The sequence below is a fragment of the Branchiostoma belcheri genome, unplaced genomic scaffold, assembly GCF_001625305.1.
Source record: "Branchiostoma belcheri isolate BF01 breed outbred unplaced genomic scaffold, Haploidv18h27 scaffold41, whole genome shotgun sequence".
In the NCBI taxonomy this organism is placed as follows: domain Eukaryota; kingdom Metazoa; phylum Chordata; class Leptocardii; order Amphioxiformes; family Branchiostomatidae; genus Branchiostoma; species Branchiostoma belcheri.
In genome coordinates, this window is record NW_017804032.1 from 1,678,947 (window position 1) to 1,705,983 (window position 27,037).

General features: G+C 41.8%; 3 protein-coding genes across 3 annotated transcripts in view; 1 reads left to right on the top strand and 2 right to left on the bottom strand.

Moving 5' to 3' along the window:
- Positions 1-1,317: 1,317 nt before the first annotated feature.
- Positions 1,318-5,568, bottom strand: LOC109477795 (nuclear fragile X mental retardation-interacting protein 1-like). Its single transcript, XM_019779186.1, has 9 exons — positions 5,195-5,568; positions 4,788-4,892; positions 4,572-4,634; positions 4,122-4,204; positions 3,623-3,715; positions 3,173-3,429; positions 2,760-2,918; positions 2,035-2,303; positions 1,318-1,625 (listed from the first exon to the last, which is right to left on the bottom strand). The coding sequence occupies exons 1-9, from the start codon at positions 5,558-5,560 to the stop codon at positions 1,401-1,403; spliced, it is 1,620 nt and encodes a 539-aa protein (XP_019634745.1). The 5' UTR covers positions 5,561-5,568; the 3' UTR covers positions 1,318-1,400.
- Positions 5,569-5,825: 257 nt separating this feature from the next.
- LOC109477789 (nuclear cap-binding protein subunit 2-like) lies at positions 5,826-9,359 on the top strand. Its single transcript, XM_019779179.1, has 5 exons — positions 5,826-5,952; positions 6,385-6,566; positions 7,120-7,258; positions 7,755-8,089; positions 8,773-9,359. The coding sequence occupies exons 1-4, from the start codon at positions 5,896-5,898 to the stop codon at positions 7,881-7,883; spliced, it is 507 nt and encodes a 168-aa protein (XP_019634738.1). The 5' UTR covers positions 5,826-5,895; the 3' UTR covers positions 7,884-8,089; positions 8,773-9,359.
- A 296-nt stretch (positions 9,360-9,655) lies between these two features.
- Positions 9,656-27,037, bottom strand: part of LOC109477726 — a 28,562-nt gene continuing 11,180 nt past the window's right edge. The window contains exons 19-45 of the mRNA XM_019779071.1: positions 26,358-26,914; positions 25,900-26,110; positions 25,616-25,759; positions 25,350-25,512; positions 25,012-25,206; positions 24,427-24,573; positions 24,051-24,223; positions 23,470-23,646; positions 23,111-23,245; positions 22,603-22,722; positions 22,390-22,465; positions 18,000-21,991; positions 17,501-17,648; positions 16,905-17,017; positions 16,399-16,604; positions 15,800-16,060; positions 14,991-15,094; positions 14,742-14,876; positions 14,515-14,640; positions 13,848-14,147; positions 13,332-13,477; positions 12,828-12,962; positions 12,335-12,452; positions 11,773-11,882; positions 11,218-11,374; positions 10,730-10,897; positions 9,656-10,227 (exon numbers count right to left, since the gene is read on the bottom strand). Coding sequence (XP_019634630.1) covers positions 10,130-10,227; positions 10,730-10,897; positions 11,218-11,374; positions 11,773-11,882; positions 12,335-12,452; positions 12,828-12,962; positions 13,332-13,477; positions 13,848-14,147; positions 14,515-14,640; positions 14,742-14,876; positions 14,991-15,094; positions 15,800-16,060; positions 16,399-16,604; positions 16,905-17,017; positions 17,501-17,648; positions 18,000-21,991; positions 22,390-22,465; positions 22,603-22,722; positions 23,111-23,245; positions 23,470-23,646; positions 24,051-24,223; positions 24,427-24,573; positions 25,012-25,206; positions 25,350-25,512; positions 25,616-25,759; positions 25,900-26,110; positions 26,358-26,914 — 8,415 coding nt within the window. The 3' untranslated portion in view covers positions 9,656-10,129. The remainder of the gene's footprint in view (positions 10,228-10,729; positions 10,898-11,217; positions 11,375-11,772; positions 11,883-12,334; positions 12,453-12,827; positions 12,963-13,331; positions 13,478-13,847; positions 14,148-14,514; positions 14,641-14,741; positions 14,877-14,990; positions 15,095-15,799; positions 16,061-16,398; positions 16,605-16,904; positions 17,018-17,500; positions 17,649-17,999; positions 21,992-22,389; positions 22,466-22,602; positions 22,723-23,110; positions 23,246-23,469; positions 23,647-24,050; positions 24,224-24,426; positions 24,574-25,011; positions 25,207-25,349; positions 25,513-25,615; positions 25,760-25,899; positions 26,111-26,357; positions 26,915-27,037) is intronic.

Sequence of the window (27,037 nt, forward strand, 5' to 3'; positions counted from 1 at the left end):
GCCAAACAGTTAATTCAGTGATTTGAAGGACTATAGCGTTAATACCTTTACGTTTAGTGACAGTATATTTCCTTGGTGCTGAAAGAGAAATCATTTGAAGGACTATAGCTTTTATACATTTATGTTTAGAGTCAGTGTCTTTCCTTGGTGCTGAAAGAGAATCATTTGACTAAAGATTTATGTTAAGAATCAGAATCTTTCCTTGGTACTAAAAGAGAAATCATTTGAAGGACTATAGCTTTTATACCTTAAAAAGTTTACATTTAGAGACAGTATCTTTCCTTGGTGCTGAAAAAGAAATTATTTGAAGCTGTTGTTTTTATACCTTTATGTTTAGAGACAGTGTTTTTCCTTGGTGCTGAAATAGAAATCATTTGAAGGACAAGAGCATTTATACCTTAATGTATAGAGACAGTACCTTTCCTTGGTGCTGAAAGAGAAATCATTTCAAGCTGTTGCTTTTATACCTAAAGATATTTTCTTCTTTGTTTTGCATCTTTATGTTTGAAGGCAGTATCTTTTCTTGGTGCTAAAAGAAAATCATTTAGTACAGTAGAGTTACAGTGGTGGTCTGAGAAATATTGATAGACTAATATGAATTTTTCCCAATGCAGAGGTTTAGTATTAAACAAATCTTCAGGGAAGCAATTGTTTCCTTGATACTGTTTTGCCAATTTAATACTGTGTTGCCAATTTGAAAAAAAGAGCTTCTTGGAGATTACTTGACGCACCTAAGAAGTCAGCAAAACAAAAAGAGAACTGAACAGTAGGTCTTTTATTCTTTGTTTTTTTATATGTTTCAGAGATTACAAGTCATGTATATTGCATGATGTAACACATCTCTCACAGCTATAAAATTTTGCAATGTTGACTTTGCTTTCTTTCATAACTTTTTTATTTTTTTACATTTGTTACACAAGTTGAGAGCTGCCTGTCATCCTGTGAATCAGTCTTGTTAATAATGAAATAAATTTGAAATCAAATGAATAACTCCCATTTAACATGGAATTACGTCAATTTTTCTGGATGCATTCATAAAGAGCAGCTGGGATAAAACCCATACAATGCCATTCAAAATCTGTGACAGTAAGAACAGAGCTGGTCCCCACTGCCATACATTAATACATCACTGTTGACTGACCAATTAAAAGTAAGAGTCATCATTCAGTCACCCTGAACATGTGCACATGCCAATAACCTGTTTTAGAGTACTTTGTATACACTTGCCATGCACTGCATTTCAGAGGCTATATTAGAATACAAACAATTGTACCAGAACTTAAAAATGTGTACCTTAACTTTTAATGTGTATATCTAACTTAGAACTGTTGAAAAAGTCAACTCATAAGATGGTTGGAGACAACTCACAAGACAAAATGCATTTACATTACTGAAAATACTCAAAGATCCTCAGTCTTCTGTAATGGTTTGGCCTCCACAATGGCTTCATTATTAGTTTGGCCTTCTGTTATTTGACTTGTGGAGTCTTCTTGTGTTGAAACATCAGTTTGTGAGGTAACAGGATCAAGTCTGGTACTTCCTATCCCAAAGAACTTGTTCCTGACGACATATCGCACACACTGTAACACCACGTTCCTCTCATGTCTGATGTCTGGAGCCAGCAGCTGGAAATTAACAACAAACAAGAAGTCAGAGATTTCAGACTTTCTGAAAGTTTTCTGTATCCGTGGAAGTATTAGAACTGAATTTTATGATGATGGGAAAATAACTGATTGAATTACATAATAAAAGTATGTATGGTCGTATGAAGTAACTCACTTGGAGGTACTACACCACAGTTTATGTTTTATACCATGACTACGCAGTACACATTTCTGGTGGCATACCATATCTTACTACCTAGGACATACCAGGTCACAACCCTGTCGATCAACTGAAAACCTATCTCCACCCACTCCCAATCCTTGCTGCTAAGAACTGGAATAAATTTAACTCCCCCTAAACCAAAACTGCCCCAAACAATACTTCATCCCCACAATATGGAACACAGCCCTCCACAGCTGTAAGACGTACCATCTCCAACAGTGTCGCCCGTCTCTTTCTCAGGTGCAGCTGATCAGGTGCTACACGTCCTCTCCCACAGCTGTCACCACGACCTTGACCTCTACCTCTGCCCCTTCCACGACCTCTGCCCCTACCCCTTTCCCATGGTGCACCTCTCCTTCCCTCTGGGTAGGACCACTGCCTGTCTTCACTGCCAGTATGTGGGGCTGTACATTGTTGTCGTTGTTGTGTAGGTACAGGTAGTTGTGGTGACTTTATCAGCTTTGGAACAGGAGAATCTGTAGAGAAGGGTTTTAGCAATGGAGTACATGTAATTCTACTCTCTCCTGAAGAGCAATATGACATATCAGAAAAGCACAAAAAAAAAAAAAATTAACAATTGTCCTACCACCCTGTCCCAGGGCATACCTGGTGACAAGCTTGCGAGGTCAATCAACTGAAACCCAACTTCCCACTCACTTCCAATTATAACTGCTAGGGACAAGAGACATACAAACTCCCCTTAAAACAAGCAACAAAGTACATGTAACTACTGCTAGATTCTACTGTAACAGTTTCTATTTTTACTAATACCTTGTGTATGGCACTCTTTCTACATGTACAACTACATGTTTATAGATTTGTTAGAACTTCAATCATGTAATCTGTATCTTGGAATATTTTGTATGACCCTGACCTCTTCCCTCATGACCTAAATGGAATAAACAAAGGCCCAAACAAACAACTAAACAAACCTCTGATTTCCCCCTCCTCCTCCTCACTCTCTGAGCTGCCTCCATACGCTGCCACCAGGCTGCCCAGTCCTGATGTCACCTGTCTGGGCACTACCACTGCTGCAGGGGGGGTGGCAGCACTCAGGGCAGCATGGGCAGGTAGTTCTGCTGGCTCTGAATCTGTACAAGTTGAAACATACAGCATGACTGAATGACAGAAAAGAGAAGGTTTCAAGGTGTTTTATTTAGAAGATGAAACAATTTTGAAGTACAGTTGTCATATGAGGAAGACATATATTCACAGTCTCATGAATTTGCGGTGTCACTGTTAAACAGTGAAGATAAAACCACTGCCAAATTTGATTGTCACTGCTAAAACAATGAAAATAAAACCACTGCAAAATTTGATTGATTTACAGTCACAACTATCTCACCAGAAGAGCTCCCTTCATCCATCAGATATGCCATGGGGTCAGCTGTAGGGTCATGTGACTTTGTGACATCAGACCCATCATGCTTTGCCACCTTCTGAGGACTCCCATCATCCTCCACCTCTGACGGTCCCCTCTTCCTGCCTGGTGATTGGTTGAAGTTCTGCTGGTGATGATGATGATGATAGCCTCCCCTCCCCCCTCGTCCAAACCCCCTCCCCCTGCCTCTTCCTCTCCCCCTCCCTCTCCCTCGCATCTTCCTGCAAAAATAAGAGAGATTGATCTTTTTAAATAGTACCTACATGTACGGTAAAATTTAATGCAAAAACTTTCACTGTGGTTTCAGTTTTGCATTTTTCTGCTGTGACCTCTCTACAAGACATCAAAAATTGTGACTAACTGGAAGGAAAAATTCAATAGTAAATTAAGTGCATTACTACTAAGAGCACATACCCAAATTCTCGAGTGTTTAGTACTTCTCCTCTTTCTCTTCTTTTCTTCATCTCTTCCTCCTTCTTTGCGACATTGGCAACAGTAGGGTAATTTCTGCAGAAGAAATAAATTGTCTACAGTAATTACATGAACAATGAATTATTAAATTAAGTTATTACATTAAATTATGTATATTGTAAATATGTTATTGATTTAGATGTGTTTTGTGACTTGTCAACTATGTATGTATATATGTATTGTCTGTATGTATGAATACCAGGAAGATTAGCGGTGGACCCTAGGGTCCACCGCTAATGGTTATTCTAATAAAGTTTCAAAGTTTCAATGAAAAAAACACTTTTTGTTTAAGTTATACAGGTGCATTATAGCAATGAAAGTATGTATGGCATACTAGTAGGATAACCTAGAATTTGAAAGATTAACTTAGATTGGTACATTCGTACATGTATCTTATCAATAATAGATAAGTTATTGGAATTTGGAGGTCTCAGCATCTTACTTTCTCCTTTCCTCTCGCCACTTCACGATATCTTCAGGAGTGTCCAGTTTACTGAGGACCTGGGAAAACCTGGAGAGATGAGTCTGGAAAGTGGAAAGTATGTCTTAGTTCATGTAACAGCAATCAGTATAGGACAGTTCAGAACAAGAACAACACAGCAAACACAGTAGTACAGCCATTACAAGAAAAACATTAAAAATGCTAGAAAAAAGCCGACATTTGCTCGGGAGCAAATGCAGCAAATGGCTTCACCACATCCCCCGTACCAAAAATGGAACAGAGACCTTGAAGTTCACCCCATTTCCTGAGACTGACCTTTGACCACCTGTCATTCTGCCTGCCAATCTTCCCAACCCACATGCTATCAATGTACTATGTCCAGAAAAATAGTACACTGCACAGCCACCCAAAACAATACTTCCATACAATATAAGTAATCATGAAACTTACCAGCTTATGGTGCAGCTTGACCAGCTTTGCTGCTGCTACATAGGGACAGCCTTCCTGGTAACACTAATATGGACAGAAAATATGCTGTTGTAAAGAGCAAGAAATTGGACTGGGTGCACACACAGACAGGTTATGTTAGAAATAAATAATAAACTTTGTTGCACAAAAAACGTACAATGTACAAAGTAAGACAACTGTTGTGCATGTAGTTGGTACCTGTATATGAGTCTCCCGGTGTTTCTTGAGCAGTTCTTCAGTCTTGAAGCCTCTGTCACATGGATCACAGTAGAACGGGGTGTCATCCTTACTGAGCTGGGCCTTCTGTTTCAAACACAGGGAAGGCATTACATGGTACCAAGGAGTGATGAAAGCTCCTTGATGGTACCAAGGAGGTTCAACCTTCTTGATGATACACTCCAATGGCCTTTGCACGTGTAGAATTTCAATATCTCTTTCAATATTGACACTGTGGATGAATAGTGTTGATTTGAATGAAGCAAATGCCTGCTATCAACAAATGGTCTTCATGATCAGTCTAGTAATCCAAACCATAAATGTCTAGGCATGCAAATAATAATAATACTAAACAAAAAGTAAAATAATTAATTAATAGAGTTAAAAACCTTTCTTTGCTGCCTGTTATCTTGACTAAAGTTGCCCTTTCTACGGTCCTGTGCCCATGGGCCTCTGGGCCGAGGTCCCGGCGACACCCCACGGCCCTGTCCCGGTCCCCCGCGGCCCTGTCCCGGTACCACGGGACCGGCGTGTCGGGGTGGCCCTCGGGGTGGGAGCGCACCTGGCCCGAAGGAAGCCGGCTGGAGGAACGGCGGTCTGAACGCATGTCTGGGTACAAAATTCCCCATCCCCGGGATCATGGCAGGCCCGTGTACTGTTGGGAACATGATTCCGGGCGGAAAAGGTCCCGGGGAGGGAATCATGCCGCCTGGAAACTGCCCCAAAGGAAGGGGAAAGTTTGGTGGCCTCGCCATTTCCCAGATTTTTCGACCATGTGGTAGTAAAGTTGAAAGGTCACAAGCCTCTCAGTCAGCATCAAGTTTGGTTCCACAGATTCGTTTGAATAAAAAGATTTTAAAAAGTCTAAAATGGTATCAAATTGACATAATACTTTAAACAAAAATTTGCACGTCATTAAAAAAAAATATTTAAATCCTTTATTTTTCGAAGCTTTGTCGAAACAGACTACTTTTTAATTTAATCGAATGTTGCCCGCGAATTCCCGACTTATTTATTTCGGCGAAAGCTTGGAAGGTTGTTTGGCGTGCTTTTTGTTTCGTCGCTGTTGTTTCCCACATTTTCGGCCAAAATGCCGATACGAGACCCAGCTAAAGAGCTTGGCGCCTACAGGGACCAGCATTACAAGGTATTTACACAAATGGAGCTGTTTTTGACCTGGCAAGAGCCCCAGTTTTGAAACGGAGATCTTGAATTGTGCGGGGGGAGGGGGGCACATGAAATTTTGTACAAAGACCTGGTGGAGTTGTCACATAAAATTTATATTTCACAGTAGGAGGGAAAGGGGGTTCACTGTTTCAAATTCGAAGATAGAAACAATTCTCTAGTAAGTACAGTGGCTGGAAAGTTTAGAAATTGGCCAAATAGATTAGATGGGAGCGGCAAACTGTTCTCTTGGCATAGACCAACTCCCCTTATATCATCTGTCTATTTGGCCAATTTTAACCGCTTTCCAAAGCCTGGTAGAGACTATGGCTATACATGTATTATGACACCAACGACCTGTGTCACCCAACCTTTGCACATCTGACTGTAAGTACTGTTTAACGGTATACCCCAGGGTAGCCGTACAGACCAGGAGCGGCACCTGCTGGAGAGTACCACCCTGTACGTGGGGAACCTGTCCTTCTACACCACCGAGGAGCAGATCTATGAACTCTTCGGCAAGTGTGGAGACATCAAACGCATCATCATGGGGCTGGACAAGATGCAGAGAACGCCCTGTGGATTCTGCTTCGTAGAGTATCCTTTCATGCTTACAATGAAATACTGGCTAAACTCAACCCTGACTCTCTTCTGCCTAAAGTTCCTGTCACAAATACAGAACCGTCTCCAGAAAACCAACCAACCAAGTTCAGCCAACCAAGGTTGGCTGAACTTCAGAAGCAGTCTGATCAGATTTTGGCCATGTCTAAATTTATACCATTATAACTTTATATACAAATTGAAATTTAATCAAATTTGACTTCAAATGACACCTGAAGTACTCCTCGGGCCTGAACACCAGCCAACAATGGCTAAACCTCCTGCTTTTGAAGCCAAACAGTAGCTGACCTGGCTGAACACCAGCTGACCTTGCTGACGGCCTACAGAGTACTAAGTATTACTAGCCATGGTTGGGGGAGTTCGGCCAGGGCTTTGGAGGCCATATTTGACAATGTGTGACAGGACCTTTACTCAGTAACCATTGTACTAATTTGTAGATATGGTGCCAAATGATTACCTCAGTGTGCCATGATTGTTAAAAACTCTCCCAGTTTGTTGTAAGGTTCCTTGACCCCCACCCCTGTGTAAGATACTACACCAGAGCTGATGCAGAGAACTGCATGCGGTACACCACGGGTACCCGACTAGACGACAGGATCATCCGCTGTGACTGGGACGCTGGCTTCAAGGAGGGACGGCAGTACGGCAGGGGGAAGAGTGGAGGACAGGTAGGACAATCTTCCCCATCCACATGCTGTCAACCTACTCTCAAGTTCATCACATTTCCTGTGTCTGACTTTTTGAGTAATTTGACATGTCTTTTTGCTTATCCTCTTGATCACACATCTTACTACATGTACTACTAAAAGACACACAAGCTCACCCCTGAACCAAACCACCCAAAACAATACTTAGTCAGAAGTGAATATCCTTTCACAGTATTGCGTAGGATGATGTCATATTTTTGCTTTCTATAACCAATTTTACCACATCGCAGAAGTCTGAATTGAGTTAGTACATTTACTTAAGTATTCTGTTTTGTGTTGCAATGTAATACCACAACATTGGCCAATTTCAACATCATAATATAACATTATTACGATTCTAGAACATATTAAAACTCTTGTTTTTGTATGAAAATACACTTAGTCTATCATACTAGTATTATCATAGTATTATTATCTGCAGTGTGTTAAGAAATTCTCCTTCATGTATCTTTCACAGGTGAGAGATGAGTACAGGAAAGACTATGACCCAGGTCGTGGAGGCTACGGCAAAATCACAGCCAAACAGTACAACCCTCTGGGACCCATGCTCATGTCTAAAGGCCCAGGACCCAGCGGACCAAGATGAACAACTTTAAAGATGGAAACCAAATTAACACTGAACGTTATGTCACATCACATCTCTGCTGCATGTTATCTGGGCTATGGATAAATTAAACAATGTTGATGGGATTCTTGTCAAGTAACAGGAGCACATGATGTATTTATGCTGTAGATCAATGAAGTTTAGACATCAACGTAATATAAGATACCACATGTTCAATTACAGTTAAAGTCACTCTATGTAGTTTTTTGACAATACAAAAAGTATATTTTTTATTCTTTTCTTTACATAGTACATTGGCTTAACCCATTAGTATTCCAAAATTATACTCCACAGCAAAAAAATACAACATCCTTGCTCCTTAGAAGCTTAGAAAACTGTGAATGATCTTCTATTCAACCTCTGGCCAAACCACACATATGGTATTGTCCACTCCCAGTGGTTTGACCTACATCCCAGTGGGGTGTCAGTTGATAGCTTACCAGTTTCTGAAATACCTAATCGTTTACCAGATTTTTTATCTCTTTTGAAGGGATAATGACCACAGTTTATTCATGCCCAACAAAATACTCTAAGTTGATAATTATATTCCACCTCATGTGAAAGATATGAGTTTTTTCTAAGGAGGGTATATCTTGTGACATCTGCCCCTGTCTATCAAGCCTGGCATGCCCGGGCCAATTAGTCACCCCAGGGGGCAACCCCTGTACGTTGTTGTTGTTGTTCTCCTGAGCAAACCGGTGGCACCGGGAACTGAAGAAGGACTGTTTGAACGGACAAAATATACAAAAAAAATGTGAAATAATGACACAAATGTGTTGAAAAGTGATAGTAACTGCTAATAACACCGAAATTTAGTATAATTAGAATATTTCAATTTTTTGCGCAAAAAACTACATAGAGTGCCTTTAAGCAAGTAAAAGATTTTGAAAATGGCATTTCAAATAGCATCTTGTGTCATCTTTGTCAGTGACTGAAAGATTCATAAAAAAATTATGAATTGAAATTTGAATTGTTACAGTTACTGACAAAACATAGTGGACAGGACCATTTTCAAAACCTATCCAGTTGTTGGAGTAACGAGGCTGGTATTTATGTTGAAGTTACACATGTCATTTGCTTTATCAACAGTTGAATTCTAAGAAGGAAATTAAAGTGTTTTCATATGAGACTGTTAAAGCAACAGTATGTGTATATTTTGGCCTTTTTTTTAATTACACATTTTATACTGGGTAAATTTCCTGGAACTACAGTGTATGTCATTGGAATATGGAAAACAACAGTACACTGACTGCAGTGCCTGAACCCTCAAGTTTTAGATCCATTTTTTTCTCATCATAATTTGTCAGGAGATAGTGAAATATTTGCTGGGGGGAACTAACTTTTTGGGGTTGAAAAGTTTGTCATTCTCATAGCAAAGGCTACTCAGTATTCAAAGTAATGTATTGCATCTACATGTAACTGTAGTGTAACTGTAGTATGTTAACATGTTGTTGTAAATAACATCAATAGACATGTACAAAAGTTTGATAATTCTGTTTATTATAAGAGTTTGACACTTTCACATTCACACACTGCACAAAAAAAAGAAAATTATGTATTACTTGCCTATTACTATACATCCAACATTTTACCAAGATTAAGCACATAGATTTATGTATGATGAAATTATTTTTGGAAATATGCTATATTTGTAGGATAGCTAACAGTTGTGACATTACTCATTGTCAAAAACTTTCAAAGTAAGTTTCAAAGTTAACATCACTGCAAAAATACCACACTGTCCACATTACCAAATGCTGATGATCCAATTTTGCTTCATAATTTGCATAGAACAGCATTCTTCAATCATATTCTAGTTTTTCATCATTCAGGTATATTGTGTACTCTGAACAAATCTGAAAATTTTTAAAAGCATGTAAAACCATCTGTTTATTTACAAAGTGTACTATTAGTGCTGCATACTGGTATACCCAGTGTACAGTATAATGTGAAAATCCTTTAGTACATAGAATTACACCCCCACCTGTCCCCGGTATAACATTTTTTTTACTTATTTTGTTATTAAAACGTGGTATTCCTGCCACATGATAAAAATATGGGTGTTGAATTTAGCACCATCTTTGATTTTAGATCCTTTCAAATGCATGCAGTAGATATCCAGAGGTACAGGTCTGGAAATGTACCTGATGTTAGTTTTTGTTACTTTCACTTTAGGTATGCAGCACTAGGGTATATGTACACATTTCTCTATTAACACTATAGCATGCTCAGGGGAACTGTGTAGAGTTGACCACATAGCCCCTCTCTTCATAAAAGTTCACCAGGTCACTCCAAGTGTTGTACGTTGACAAAAGGTTCTTGTTACCTGTAAAAGATAGAATATGTTGTAAAGTATTAATTTAGGCATTGCAGCTGCACAAGCATTTCTACAGTACATAATGCAAATATAAAAGTTGTATGTTTTGCAAGTTTAATGATGTTCCCATCAAGGGGGCAGATATTATAAAATTTAATTTTACTTCGTGTTCTTTAACGAAACAATCTACAGCAAATATAACAGACACGTATAAATGCCACCGAGCCATATTGATGCACAGTACTACATTTTGTACCATTGACAGTACTACCATTAGACAGATATATTAAATGCCCAACTCATTGGGTGGATAATTCCAAGCTATATCAGAATTGATTTCGTTGTCTGGCTGCACAAACTACTCGACAAGCAATAGCCTTGTTCATCTAACTAAATATTTAAAAACTTTCAGAACTTTAGCCTATGCACATTGAATTAAAATAGTATAAACTTCTACAATCATGGATAATGCCTAAATAATCCCTGTATTAATTGCTATCACTCCGCTTACCCACGATAATGAAGCCCCTCCTGGCCCTGGTCAGTCCCACGTTGATCTGGTGGTCATCGGTCAGAAAGCCCAGCTGGTCCTTCATCCATCGTCGCGAGGGTTGGGCCGGGATCTCCGCTTGGGGAAGGGAGCGGACTGTCGATAGGATGATGTAGTCCCACTCACTTCCTGTGGGGCAAAGATTATCTTTTAAGTTAAATTTCTTAATGCTATAATCATGAAATTACAATTTACACCATTCTTAATGTAATGGTAATCATATCATGGGATTTATGATACAATTGCATTGATGTTAAAGTAGAGTGATTACTTTAATATTCCGGAAGTATTGTTTCGGGTGGTGCGAATGTATGCTAGGTTTGTATGTTTGGGTTCCATTGTGATCTGGAGTGGGTGGAGATTGGGTTTCACTGGATTGACGGGTTTGACCTTGTTTGAACTGGGTTCAAGGATGTGGTCGCCAGGAATGGCCGTTATAATTAATGTACCTTGACTTTCTACAACTGTTCTAACAGAAACCGAGTCTAGTCTCCTCTCCCTCAGACACTCGGTGATCTGGTGCACCTGGGCTCGGTACGGGGACAGCACTGCGATGTCAGCAGTCTTGACTTGATGGCGAAGTACAAGGTCACTGACAACTTGAACCTGAGAGAAAATGACACAAAAAGGTAAAAATATTTTATATAAAGTTCAGGGTAGCTGCACTCTCTGCAGTAACTACAAGCCTGTTTCTGAGTTCTTAAGGATTGAAAGTCACATTCACTTTAAATTGATAGTATTTCAATTGTATATTTGGGTTCTAAAGTGAGTGGGTGGAGATTAGGTTTCACTTGATTGACAGGGTTTGGACCCAATATGCCCTGGATTCAAGGATGTGGTCACTAGGACTCTAGGAGTGTATGAAACATTAACCATGTAATAGTGGAGTAAGTTTCAACGGACAATTGTATGAGTAACGATGCATTCTATGTTGTAATTCATTAACACAAACTATATCTACTTCTGGATACTTTGAAATCTCTGATGTTATGCCGCCATCTCACCACTTTCTTGAGTTCCTGCTGGTTGCTCTGTGACATAACCCCTCCCTCTGCTGATGCTACAGGCAGGGCCTCCTCCACACCCTCCACATGGCAGAAAACAACTGGATTGCCTACAGAGCACAGTAAGTATCCATAATATTATATAAAAACACAACATAGTAACCTGCATGTCACATGGTTTTCTCTTACCTCTTTCCTAATGAATGTTAGGCATCCTGCTCGTTGTTATACTTAATTCACAGAAGGAAGCATTGTTTTTGGTCTGTTTTTTTACACCATACATGTTTGGTCAATGACTTGAACCAGATGTCTGTCACCATGGTTACTGGTGCTGTGGCAGACACCCTGTGGGGTAGGATTTCATTATGTAGCAGGACAAAGCTGGAGGGGATGGTCACCATATACTAGAATATAAATGTGTTTAAGTAAGAATTATTAGATCAGTTTGTTAGGTTAGACCATTTGAAGGTAAATATACATTTGCTTGTAATGGTAAATTTTACGTTTCTACTTTGATATTCTTAATACTATTGTGATAAGTAAACATATATAGCAGTCTTACCTTTAGAGGGCCAGAAGCTGGCAGGCACCATGTCAGCACGACGTGCCTTAACAGAGGCTGCTGTCTCCAGCTTGTTGTCATAGAACTTATGTGAGGGAAACTCACATACCTTCTCATGCTTTCACAGAAAAAAAATAAAAGAGAATCAGACAACATACATAATATATTATGCATTCCATCAACTGATTGTCGCTTCATAGTAGCATTCAAATTGTCAAGACCTCACAGCATTGACATGGTTTACAGCTGTTACAGTTATTTCCAGGAACAGAAGTATTGTTTTGGGTGGTTGAGACGTAGGTATGTGTGTGTGTGTGTGTGTGTGTGTGTCTGTGTGTGCCAGAGTATGTTGATAGCACATTAATTTGGGGAAGAATGTGTTTTGCCAATAATCTACTAAGCAAATCGGTCAGTCAGTGAATAAACTCATAATAACTACATCCCCTGGTTATGCTGGTTACCATATCTGTACTGAATCCTTATAAGTCCTTACCATTCTGTACTGAATTTGTAACATGAAGGCTTTCTCGGCATGCCGTTGGAACAGAGACACACCCAGTCCGAGGTCCCGGGCGTCAGGCTGGCCGACTACGGGCTGCAGCTGCTTGTGATCACCGATCAGGACAACCTGACAGGACAAGAGTGAGTTTGAGCTGAGTCTTTTGAGATGCACTATTAACCATCTCAATTCCATTTAGCAATCAACAATTTCCAAGGTATTTATTTGTTCTGTGGTCACTGCTCGAAACTGCACAGCACTGAAAATTAAACAGAATACAGGCGTACAGAACGTTTTCCCCAAAAAAGTCAGTCTCTATAATTGTAAACATTGATTACAGAAGATGAAAAACATTATACTTTTTTACTTCTCCAGTTTTGCATTTTCTTCCTGATGACAACATCGATAATATGATGACTGGATTTGGTTGGATTTTCAGACCCACCAGACGACGATCCGAGGAAAAGATATATCAGTTACAAAATAAGGATCTTTTACCTGCTCCAGAGCAAAGTTGGTAATGGGAATGAGTGACTCCGGTTCCATGCACATCCCAGCCTCGTCAATGATGCACTGCTTAACAGGGACAGAAGCCAGCTTCTTGTCGGCAGCCATGTTGCAAGTACACAAAAGGATGTCCACTCCTACCAGATAAAAAACAATGAATTACCAACCAAGAATAATACTATGTGATGTAATATTTTCAATTTTTTTATTCACGTAACGTTTCAAAACTATACTGTGTAAGAAGGGCCTTTATTCAACAACCACTGTGTTTTTTTTTTGACACACGACATTTCGGTGATCGTCTGGCACCTTCTTCAATTCAAGGCAATAATGACTGGTTCTGATTTGTACTGAAGATAGGTGACTGAATTCTTGCTGAGAACAATTCTTATAAGGTAAAGCAGCCATGTCCATGCTTTTTCCGGTAGCTTGTAGTGCAAAGCGGCTTACATTGCTAGCCCGACCTCGCGTTTACAGCCAAGTGTAAGGTGGAATGAGCTATATTACCCTTGATAATTGCATCGGACGCCTTTTCGATAACGTCTAGATAGGTTTCAACCTCCCCATCTGTTATGGGCTCGTTTTGCAGTTGTTTCCTCCGGAATCCTTCCTCCATCTCACGGAGTTGTTGTCCGTACGGAGTTCCGAGCTGTCGGATGGCGTGATGCAGGATGATGTTCCGGAGATTGTCGTTAGATTTGGTGGTGTGAGATGACCATGTTGGGTAGTTTGGGACTGGGTAGTCCGTATCCTCAATCATCTTGCTGTAGACACGCAGGATTTTTAACCCGCATCCCATCAGTAACCCTGTAAGTAATAATAATAATAATGATAATGATAATAATAATCTGGTTCTCCCCAGTGACTCTCAACTGCGACGGAGGCCGACGTCGTTTACCTTGATTTCCTTTGACCCTCACTGGGCGAGGAAGACTAGGGTGACTGGTCGAACACTCTGTGTTGTGAGATTTACCTTTTGTATTGGAACAAAAGTTTTACCTTTAAAACACCTTTAAAACAATAACAATCCTGGTGAACATTATGTTTCTTTCACTAAAACTGTCTCAGAAAAAGGGGAATATAAGAGAATGGAATTTGAAATTAACGTTTAGAATTATAGAAACATGTCAATGGTTAAACTTGGACTTAAGAGTTATAAAATATATAAACACACCTCCAACCACGTCAACGGATTTGTTGGAAGGTCCACAGTACATGACAACATGTCCGCTTCGAGCGTTTCGATTCCTTTTGGCAAACTTATAAGCCAGGTGTGCGCCTGTGATGGTCTTTCCTGTGCCTGAAACACATTGTATATTATAATAAAACTGTACGCAACTGCTGAAAATGAATATGATTGGAAATGAAGATTTTTCCTGAACAAAATTTAGACATCGGTACCTGGAGGCCCTTGTATGATGTAGAACGGACAGCACAGAGCTCTCTGCACTGCTGTCTTCTGGTAGCCATTCAGCCGCATTCCTTGTTGCAAGGTGCCCAGGTCATGGTCTCTGGATCTTGACTCTAACTCACGGTCTGCACAGGACCAAACAGTCACGGGAAGGTTTACCAAATTCCAAAACGTATGCATCATCTAGTAGACAACGTGCAATATTGAAAACAATTTAATGTATATTTGTCGGAACTTACCTGTTATCTGAAGACGTTCAGGATGTTGGTTGAGGCAGATTTCTTGTAGAATGGCACATTTTTGGTTTTTATCCAAAAGGCATTCCACTGCACCCATCATTCGCCTGTTACCAAACAATATACGTGTTATTTGATATCATCATAAGGGGTGACATCAAATGGCTTTCGGTAATTCATGTCTAATGCAGGTTTTCAGCCGGCGTCGAATGGACAAGTGGTGGACACGAATTTGAAAGATCACAGGTTTGATTCCTTGCATTGTTGGTTGGAAGCTGTATCCTTCGGAGAAACATGCATTATCATTATCAACATGATTTTTCTCATTTAACCAGGTGTAAAGTGCAGGGTTGGACAAGTTTTCAAAATTCCACTTGCCCTATTGGGCAAGTACCTGGTCATTTCCACTTGCCCGAACCAACATTTTACTTGCCCAAAATATGAATTTTACCGTAGTAACCGTACTAACAGAAAGAAAATTATATTATTATAGAATTTATAATGTTGGATACTTTATTTATCAAAATTGTTTGAAACTTGGACAAAATACTGGAGGGGCTATACTTTGCATCCAAAAAATTTACTTGCCCAATCGGGCAAGTACAGGGGGATATTCACTTGCCCGAACAGTACTTTTACTTGCCCTGGGCAAGTGGGCAATGGGACTTGTCCAACCCTGAAGTGGGTAAGTAACTAAAGGTTGGGGAGATGAAAGGCAGTGGAGTGGCAGTGGAATACTGAGCCTTTAGAGGCATTTTAGACACACTGCCCCGCCCGGCCCCCTACAACCATGAAAAGCGATCGTGTCATACCTTATTGGACGTGGAACAGGAATAAGCTCCACAGTGCAAGAACGTCTAGCGCCAAATGCCGGCTCCAGAAGGCAATTTGGTACGTCAGCGCTGTGGTGATGAAGCCGTATGGTAATCCTGTACTTGTCTACCCGCTCCTTCAAACGGAAAGGACGTGGTGTGACTTCGTGCACGATGCAATGTGCGACCCATGTCGGTCCCTCCTCGCTTTTGTCGGTGAGTGTATCTTCCTCTGTAACGTCCGAGTATGTTGACTCAAAGCTGTATTGAGCGTAAACCGATCATAAATGCATGTGACAGTTCTAAAAGACGGGGACTATTACTAGTGCCATATAACAATGGCGTACTGCATGGGCCTCAGAAAAAAAAGTTAACATAAGTGGCATCGTACGGTTGGCTTAGAATTCGAGAGGTCCCGGGATTGGTCCCCTGACATGCCCAATGTTATGTCCTTGAAAATACATTTTAAACGACCTTTTCCGGTGGAGGGACGCCCACCAGTCCACCAGGCCTCTCGGCTAGTATGTCCAACGGATTTTGTCAATGACCAAGAACTGCAAATGTGCCACTGATTATAACAACGGTATTTTTTTAAATACCTGTCCTCGGAGGAACTGTCTTCATTCTCCTCTGTCGACGAATCCTCGCTGTCCCTCCTACTCATGACGTCACTGGTGCTGTCTAGATTTGCATATCTGACGCATAGCTGGTCACCTGACCTGATGAGGAAGCAGCAGCTTCGCGCAAACTGTCCGGGAACCACGAACGTGCCTCGAATCTGGTCTCGCTTCTTTTTCCAATGAATCTTTAAGATAAAAAATATCATCTTACTTCATATTACATCATATTACATTTTTCTCAGTCCTGTATCCGTAGAATTGCTTTAATTTTATTCACAGATTTTATTAGATTTATGCCTTGATGGTGCTTTTTACAAACAATATCTGATTAGTTTGTACCATATTGGATCACAGATATGAATGCTTTTTTAAAATTTTTTTGAAGAGGTATACTAAAATCTAGCCGATAATCTGGCAATAGCATTTTATGATCTCTAAGCATGTTTTAATGCCGGAAAACTTCCAATATACAAAATTTTATTTACCTTGATTCCCCTGATAGTGACTCCTCCATTGCCACTGTCACTACTGTATGCTGCCTCCATCTCCACGACTGGGCGCCACAGTCGTTCATACTGCTTCAAAGAGTCATACCTCTCTGTAACACAAGTATCTCCGCTTTAAGAATTGCTGGAGGGTGTCAAACATGTCCAAGCTTTTGTGTTTCAATCAATCAATCAATCAATCAATCATGCAGAGAATGATTAAATGATCTTTGTGACAGAGGAAAAAGCTTTGTCAAATGCCGATTCGTTGCAAAACATAAACATTTGCAATGTCTTATGTTCCTCGCCTAGTAGCTGAACCAGACATGCCGATTCGGGACTTGGGGGCAGTAGCTTTGCGCAGTCTGGCATTATGTTGTTCAAACGGCGTTTTTTCCAGTCATTAACAAACAGGGTTCAGGATCTACTAGTATGTGCAATGTATAATGTTATTCGATGTTGAATTAATTTTTTTTTAAATTTATGTACATGTATCTGGAGGGCGCCAGTAAAGGTGTAGTCATCTGTTCTTCCCTCCCTTCCACTTGCCATGTGAAGAATTTGTATAAAAAAAATAACAAAAGTAGCCAGCCCACCTCGCGAGGCCATTTCTCCAGTATGAGTGGCGAACGCTCTAACCGGGTCGCGGCGATGCTCCAGGCATATGTCTACAGCTGGTGTCAACTTCAACAGTTGAATGGTTGGTGTCAGAAGTCCACGGTACATGTCTGTTGCCAGCTGCACCTGTACAAAATATATTTCAAAAAACATCATGAGTATACGTACATATGACAACGAATAAATGACAAGTAATGGACATTTACCAAAAGGCATGTCATGCTTTCGCTCTGAAGAGAAGAGGAACATAGCACTCACAATCAAGCAAAAACTGATCAAACACTGGATTAGTTTAGATTTACTTGCCGCGTGTAGACAAAGATGTTCTTGTGCTTTGCTGTAGTACACACAGAGAAGTACAAAGAGAATAAAGGAGATGAATGAATCGGTAACAATTCACAAAAGAGGTTATTAGATAGAGATCAAGGTACAGAGTAGTAGAATATTTTTCAAACAGAAATGTTTAACAAAACCTACCTGTATGACGTCATACGGTGAGTACGTCACCTCAATTGTTCTGTGGTATCTTCGTAAATCACCGACTGTGCTCTCCTCGCCGCCGGTTTGGTCTGAGGCTGCAGTTGTGTTGCCTTTGTCTTCAACGAGGAGTTTATCTTCGTGGTCCTCTGCTACATCTTGGGTCCTCTGTCCCTGGAGACGCCCTGTAGCTGTGCGCCTGGTATCTTCTCTGCTCATCTCCAACAGACGCCGCTGTTCCCTGTCATTCTGGACTTCATTTTGATTCGCATTGTCCACAACCCGCTTCAAGGTTTCTCCGTCTTCCTCTCTGATCGCCTGAACCATTGCATTCCATGTAGAGGATGATATCCTCTTTGTGTATGTGCAAGTCTGCACAGCACTGTCATCGAGTAAGGAGCTCCGGTTGGAACTCTGGTCCTCTTGATTGAACTTAGAAAATTCGTATATTCGTGGTCTCCAGACAAACGTGACTGTTCCTTCATCAATCCAGGTTGGCTGCTGATCAGGTTTCAGGTGTGCCATTCTGATGATTCTGTTGGAAGCTGGAATTTCAGGACAGTCTGGGAAGTTGAGATGGATTCTCTTCCCGTCAATGGATTCAACAAACGGCTGTTGTACAATTGGCTTTCTCTGAATCTTGAAGGCCATCGCAATCAATGATACTCTCTTGTCAAACGCCTTTGAATTCCAGGCTTTCTGAGTGAGGTGGAAGCACAGATCTTCCATTTCGTCCTGCTCATATGGACACGTGCTCCCCGTCATGGCGGCAACCAGAAGCCTGTGTACCACGATGTCAGCATACCTCCGGATGGGCGATGTAAAGTGTGTGTAGGCCTGCAGGTTGAGTGAGAAGTGTCTGTACATGTCTGGATTATCCCAGTATTGTCCAGAGCTGACATACATGGCACGGTCCTGAATACGGCGGTACTGGCCTTTGGCATAGGCTAGCTGTGGATGATTGTCGTCAAAAAGGACCAGTAGCTGCAGCTTCTGGATGTCGCCATCTTCCGCGGCTTGGCGGATTTTAGTCCAGATGATCTCTCGGATGATGATGACCCTCATGTCTTGGAACTGCTGTTGTTCAATGTTAGTGATGGAGTTTAGCCCGTTGTACTTGTCTCTTTCTCCTGACAACAGAAGGGACCTGCCCACTGCTTCCCTGTGGGTTTCTGCCCAATCTATCATCCTGTGATCCTTGGGTGGAAGCTGTCGGCGTAGCAAGGTACAATGAGGGAAATGCCCCATGACGTGCTCTGCTACAAACCTGTTGGCCATTATCATGAACTCCTCCACCAGATAATGTGCATCAGAGCAAGCCACGTCCTCATCTACGTCACTGTGCAGGAACGCGAGTTCACGAAGCCTTTCGGTGCGCAGCATCTTCGATAACCGCCCAAGTCGTTGGATACTGAGTTCAACATCTCGGTCAATACCATCGCCTGTACCTCCATTGAGAATACTCTGAGCTTGTTGATACGTCAGTTTTGCCCTAGAGCGGATCTTGCTCTTGCAAAAGTGTGGCTTGCTTATGTTTCCACTTCTGTCGTCAATTTGCACACAAACAGTGATGGCGTATTTCTCTCCCTCCGGTAGCAAACTCAGCAGGTCGGTACATAGCTGTGGCGGCAGCATGGGCACCATCTCTTTCTCAGCGGTGTGCGGGTAGTATGATGTGCCTCTTGCCAGAGCTTCGCTGTCAACAGGATCGCCCTTCTTTATAAAATTTGACACATCTGCAATGTGAATGCAGACCTCATACTCCCCATTCTCGAGTTGCCGCACACTAAGTGCGTCATCAAGGTCACGTGCTCCCAGAGGGTCAATAGTTACTGCTACACGATTTGTCAGGTCTTTGCGGACAGGATAGCTGTCGTTTGCAGCAAGGTCATTTGGAACCATCTGTTCAACATGCTCAAGTACCTGCTGGGGGAAGGCATCTTGTATCATGTGGTCGGCCATCAGAGCATTCACCCCGTGAACCTCGTTGTCACCTGGTTCGATCATTCTAGTCGCAGCTCCAAGCGGATACTTGAAGTGCGGCTCCCATTTCAGAAAACGCGTGACAAGGAGGCTTTTTCGATTGGCCAGAAGGCGATATGGAACACGTCTGGGCTTCAGTGTTCCGTCCTCCTTAATACTATAGAGTTGTATAGAATCATTAGGATCTTCCATGTTCTTTGGGACCAAGTTTCGAAATTTAGGAGCGCTTTTCTGTACAGGGATGAGGACGTTGGGATCATTATCATCGACATAGCAAACAAACTGTAGATCCTCATGTGGAACGGCATGACGCAGTATTCCAATGACGCTCCCGTCTCTCCTTGTTTGTTCAGTATCTTCATTGACCCCTTCGTTGTGTTCCGCTGTGTCCAATTCCACTACAACCTCATCTCCATCAAATGCACGGTTGAGTCTTTGAAGACTGCATAGCTGAATGTCTTCTATTGCAGGATCTTCCACCACGCCATGCCCTTGGCCGGACAATGCTTTTGACATCCGGACCCTGCATTTTACATATTTGTCTGGGTGCTTTAACAGAAGACCGTAAAGCGTGGTCTCGTCAAAATGCTTTTGGTAGTAGAGCTTCCCTCCTTTTAGCCTTTCAGCTTCTTCATCAATGTCCGCGTAGGTGCACCTTGTTCTGTACCCCTCTATTGACAGCGCTGTACGTTCTGAAGTAGAAGCAAGGCTTGAACCAGTTCTGTACACTGTCGTGGTTTTCATTCTGCCTTTCTGTCCAGTGGTTTGGTCGTCCTGACTACCTTTACTGTCTGACATGTAAGGCCTCTTCGGTTCATCAACGCCTATTGCTTCACGTGGCTTGGGGTAATCCTCTTCGTACTCTTTGTCCTCCGCGTAGTTTGGATCTTCAGACCTCTTGACCTGTTTCTGTAACTCTTTCACAATCTTGTCCTTTTTATCAGTAAAGATGTTCTTCGTGGATCGCCTTGTAGCTTCTGCTTGCTTCAACTGTTCGGTCTTTGCATGATGCAATGTCGGTGTGGGAGTTGTTCTGGAGAAATCAGGGGAGCCTAGTCTGGGGCAAGGCCTCCGGTCCATGTTTGACGCCTGAGAGGGTGTCTGGAAAAGGTCAACTTCGGCATGTTTTCCAACACATTTCCCTTTCCCGCTATCGTGCTGTGTTGTATCATCTGCAAGGTATGGGGCTGTGTTTCGCTTGATGACATCATGAGCCTGCCCTCCTTGTGTTTGGATGTCTATTGCATCATCACTGTCGGAAGAGCTACCCAAACCCTCTTTGACGGTGGATTCTGCCTGGCTGATTTGTCTCTGGATTGCAGAGGAGATGAGATCTGTTTTCGGTTTTTCACTTGTCTCCCTCACCAAGCTCCCCACTCCTTGTCTTGAAGCGTCTTCAGGCTGGCGTTGCGAAGAAATCTGACTAGCCACTGGATGAGGCATCAGCAAGGACTTTGGAAAACTTTCCGTGGACTTGCTTATTGATAATGTTGGCTTCTGTTCTTTAAACGGGGAACGCAGTGTAGATTTTCCCTCTCCAGCTGATGGCGACAGCTTCACCTGATCCCCGCTTCCTTGTTTTGGTTTCTTTTGTGGCTTCTGTACCTCTGGATTCGGTTGCTGAACGCCTCGTGGTTGAAAAGTCGGAGCCTCTGGACGCAAGACACTAGACACCGATAGAGATGGTGCCTGCATTTCTAGCATATCTAACCATTGTTTGATTTCTTCAACAGTTGCTCCAAAGAGGCTCCTGTACTTGCTGCAATCTTCGATGTATTCAAGCCATATCTTGCTGCAGCTACCAACCGAACAGAGTGATAAGGGGTCACCAACAACACCGACAAAAGACTTTGCGCGTGTGATTGCGGTGTTGAGAAGTTTGGGATCAGAGAGAAAACCGAAATCGGGGGTTTCGTCTTTGTGGGCATCCTGGGATGAGTTTCGTTGCTCACCGCAGCAGGTCACTGGGGTTCTCACTGTGCTCAGGAAAAGGGCTCGGTACTCTTTGCCTGGAATTCAAGTAGTTCTTATATAGAAAAAAAAAGCTACGACTTCATGAACATTTCATCGATCATCAAAGTTAAATCTACACTGTGATCAACATTCTTCTTTTTCACATTGTATTTCTCATGAATGTTGAGAACTGTCATCTTGATATAGTGCACAGTGCATGTTGTATGCATTTGAGTTAAGAAAAGCGTTTGCTTCAATGGGACAATGCATAATTTGTTTTACACATGGTAATGCCGCTACGTATTTATATTTGGTAATGTTTTAAAGCTATTCCCTCATCATGTACTGCACACTTATCCACATACACACGCATACACACGCGCGCACGCACGCACACACACACACAAACACACACACACACCCGTGTCAAATGTAACCCTATTGTGTTCCACACCTTGAACGTTGGTGACTGTCTCCACTGTGACACCTGCTAAGCCCTTTCTCCGCAAGGCAAGTCTGATTCTGGTAACCTGCAATGCACGAAGAGAAATTAACATAAGTCTTCTTTTGTAAGACACGGACAGAAGATAGGAGGTATTGTCATTCTGATATATTCATAATCATAACAGATTATTTTATTTCTTGCAGTATATATACATGTACGTACCTGATCTTGATAGGGTGTAACAACGCCTATCTGTGCCATTGTTCGTGCGTTCTTTTCTCCCCATTCTTCCTCTGGCCAGGAGTTCCAGAGGTCTTTAACTCGGCGAGCAACTTCAGACACCTGCAGTATGACAGAACGTGGATTTATGACCGGCTTATTCATTTAGTTTCAATTAGATCATTGTCAATACTACAGGAGCCATAATATGGCTTTGTTGGCAAATATTTTAACAAAGAGAAAATACAATTGAATGGTAATACAATTCATGATTGAGTGACCGAATGGACTGATCGCATTAATATTATGTGAAAACTACTCATCATCTTCTTTGGCAGGCCACTCTCGGAAAACAACTACATTGAGTAATATAGCAAACATATCAGAAATCGACAAACGATCAAGATCTGCTATCATGCAGTAAGTGTTCCTGAAATGGAAATGGAAAAGGTTATGTGGCATTCAATTGCCTGCCATTGCGCCCATAGTAAGTGTCCAAATGTTTAAATACCTCCGCGTCATTGTAGAAAGAAGTGCTGGTACTTTCCGCAGAATCTTGGCCAGGTACTGCGTAAAACGTCAGCGGAAAGATGTCTCGATGCTTCTTTGCCTCACTGCGGCAGATCAGTTTCCCACCGTAGAAAACCTATATAGTAAAAGGAAAGTATGATCAGAACCTCGTTGGCTAATGTCAAAAGGAATTTTTTTACATATTTCAATAATTATGACAGATACCCATTGCACAAACAGATTCCATTAGTGGTTTTCTTTTTTTTTACAAATTAACTTTCTAAATATAATACTAGCACATGTATCGATATGGATTAACATTCAGATGAACATCGTATGGATTCAGATGAACATCGTCACCTTGGATGGGAATTCGAGGATGTCGTTGTGACACCTATAGTTCTCGTGCAGTAAGGTAATACAGGGATGCAGGTCATCATCAGGCACCTTCAGTTGGTAGTGGTAGAACAAACGTTCTAACAAAGACTGGTGAAATCCTTTTCCTCTGGCAAAGCTGGAGAAAACCTTTGGGTTCAACTGTAAGACGGCCATTAGTTAGTTTGCCACATGAATACAATCATTTCATATCTCATACAGGAAAATTTACGTGCAATATAAACACACAACCACATGAGGTCAAAACACCCTGAATGAGGGCGTGCATGACAGTCATCGTCGTCTCAGAATGAATACCAAGAAAACAGCAGGAATATTTCCCCGAAGGAAGAAGGTGTATTTCCTTGAAGAAAGATTATATTGTAGCAGAAATTATTCCGAGGGACAGTTCTTTTCCTAATGCACCCACATAAAATTTTTATCTAACATGGTTGCTGTTTTTAGGTCTCAATTAATAAGGGCCCAGATCTTAGCTGACGAGTAGAGTTGCTAAAGTCTATTCTTCATCGTCAATCATTAACAACGTCACATAACATAATGCTGACCTGCATATGATCACCCGCTAACACCACGCGGGTCTCAGCTGTAGCTAAACTGAGTGGCATGATAGCCTCGCATTCCAGCGCCTGCGCAGCTTCGTCCACCATGATGTGCGTGAAGAACCCGGGCTTCAGACCCACCTCTCTCTCCAGGACCAGCGACAAGCTCAGTGTGGTAACTAGTAGAAATGAAATTGCCGTTGACGCATAAAGCCTGGTATTGTATGCTTAGCATGGGAAAGAGTTACTCAAGGAAACGTCCAGTGCTTGCTTGGTCTAGGTGACACTCGATTTGCAATATATGGATGCCTTACACTCTAGCCCCTGCCCCCAGTCTAGCGCTTGTTACCTGCTCTTGAACAGAGATAAACGATTTACTCACTGACAATCTTGGCTGCTGCAACCTCATCTTTGGTAGGATAACGAAACGTCTCGTCTTCGTTTATTTTGCAGTGTCTTAGAACGTCAGGTGGAACAGTGGCCTTCTTCCTCTTCTTGTAGTAGATGCGTAGAAGGGAGGAACTATCTCCTGCAAATAAAAAAAAAACAATACAAATCCAATTGTGAGCTATTAAAATAAATCTGGATTATGCTGACACGTAGTGTCGTACTCATTATCATACTTTATAAGTTATGCAAAACGTTACAGCAGGCCTGTTATTATTGCTGGGACGGGAGTATTGTTTTCGGATGCGTTAATTGCAAGTTTCTGTGTTTGTGTTGAGTCATTTGAGGTTTCAATTGAGGGATCATGGATGTGCGACGTCAAAAATTTGAGTGATGTTGCCATTGTGGGAAGAGGCCACTTCATACAATCGTATGAATAATAATCCATTGTATGATGAAATTTGATCGGATATTTCTTTCTGATCATTCAAAACATTTTCAAAAGAAATGACGGATGCAATCTCGGATGTCTTAAATCTCCATCACGGAGACTTCGTGCGACACAGATGTGTTTACCTACCAGGCAAGTTGTCCTTGTTAAGGAAGTGTCTGATGTACAGATCGGCTGCGCTGTTAGAGTGAGTACAGATGAGGATGCGACAGCCAGGCTGTTGAGCGGCAACAGAGGCAGCCGCTGCTATGGTGTGGGTTTTCCCTGTGCCGAACGGTCCGATCAGGAGTACCGGAGGGATGATTATGTCTGGTGTGGCTGGGGCTGTAAAACAAAAACATTTGATTAGCTTACGTACTTTGCTCATAGATACCAGAATCGCAATGGATCAACTACATCAATAGTCAATGTGGACCGGTCAATGTGTAGTGTCAGATACGAGTACATGTACTATTACTTGGACAAACCTGTTATCTTAGAAAATGCCTCCCTTTGCTTGTCGTTCAGGGTACGTGTGGCGCTAAGGCTCTGTTTACGGAGGTTTTTCCAAAATTTTTTGGAGACCTTTGGGTCGTCTGGAAACACCAGCGTTAGGTCTTTTATGGCGTCCACTGCGCAGTGCCAAAATAACTGAAAAAGAAGATACATAATGTAAATGCCTTACAACGAACCAACATTTCGACATCAACAAAACAACCACGACCTCACAAATACATGAATTAAAGACTCTTACCATTGGACTGCGATCCAGCTTGAATTGGACCTCCATATTCACTTCTGTGTCTTGTGTAAGACCGAAGTGCTGGCAGACAGAAGATGGAATCCTGAGCCATATGCTGGTCTTGGTCTTCGACTCAACCCAGACTTCGTAGGCACCCTATTAAGAACGACCACAAAATGCAGCAAAATTAGTCCTGCTCTTTAAGATAAAGATATCGTAGACTGTGAACACAAGGACCACACATTTTGTACCTAGCTCAGGCACTTTCATATGATGTATGAATATGCTGGTCATACCTGATCGACACATGCTGTATGGATGACAACATGAGCTTTAGGGGACAGGCTTCGCGTTAAAAGGTACCCCTGTGGCGTGTCTTCAGACAAGGCTTCATTCAAGTAGATCTGGATGAACAACTCTCCACCAGATGCGTACTCCACCAGGGTCGAGTCCATTAGTGTCTTCTTCAGCTCATTGGTGACCATTCCTGTTGTTTGTAGGGTCAACCTGAAATGTATAAACAAACCAGGAGATTAGCTAGCATCTTTCACATAGAAGATGTAATGTATGTAATGAAAGCCAGTAATCTAGCTAGCAACTTAATATAAAACCTCCGCTATTTGCGGACAGTACTTAAGGCAGGACACAACAACCACAACAACAACAACAACAGCAATAACAACAGCAACAACAACAATAACTGTCATACACGTATAACATAAACATACAGCTCATTAAATTCACGAGTCCGTACCTTCTGATATGCTCCGATTGCTCCGCCTCCTCTATGTACAACAGATCATGCTGACGCTTCCTGTAATTAAACTTATCAAGCGTTTCCTCCTTGGAGATTTTCAGGTTCACGAGATTCTCTGGGTTTTGTGGTACTTGATATATGGCCCTCAGAGCTTCATCCACGTTGTCATCTGCGCTTCCTTCGATGCCGTGGATCACTTTCCCTTGATCTTCCCACGATGTCCCGAGCAGCGTGAACTTATCCCTTAACTTTTTCAAGTGAGCTAGGTCAGTCTCCATGGCAACGTCCACATGGAAAGGGCAAAACAGGTATGGTCGTTGGCCAAAATCAAAGACAATGGCCTGGTTGAAACTTCCGTACTGGTTAGACCTGAAAGTGATCTGTACGATGAAGCCAGTTGAAATGGACTGTTGAACACCGTGAGATATCCACTCTTGTCCATCTTCAGATAGCAGACCATCTAGAGGCTGGCCGGAAGTGCTGGCTACTTCCGTGATTTTGAATTGGTTGCAGCTACCTTCAATGAACGTAACCCTCTTCACATGCAGCTGTGCCTGTAAAATTTGGCGTTTGAACAGAAACGCAAATCACATGGCTGAATTTATACCCGCATTGGTTTAAACCTAGACCAGTTTTTTTTTTTTAATTGAAGATGGAAAATGTCAAACTTGTAGACA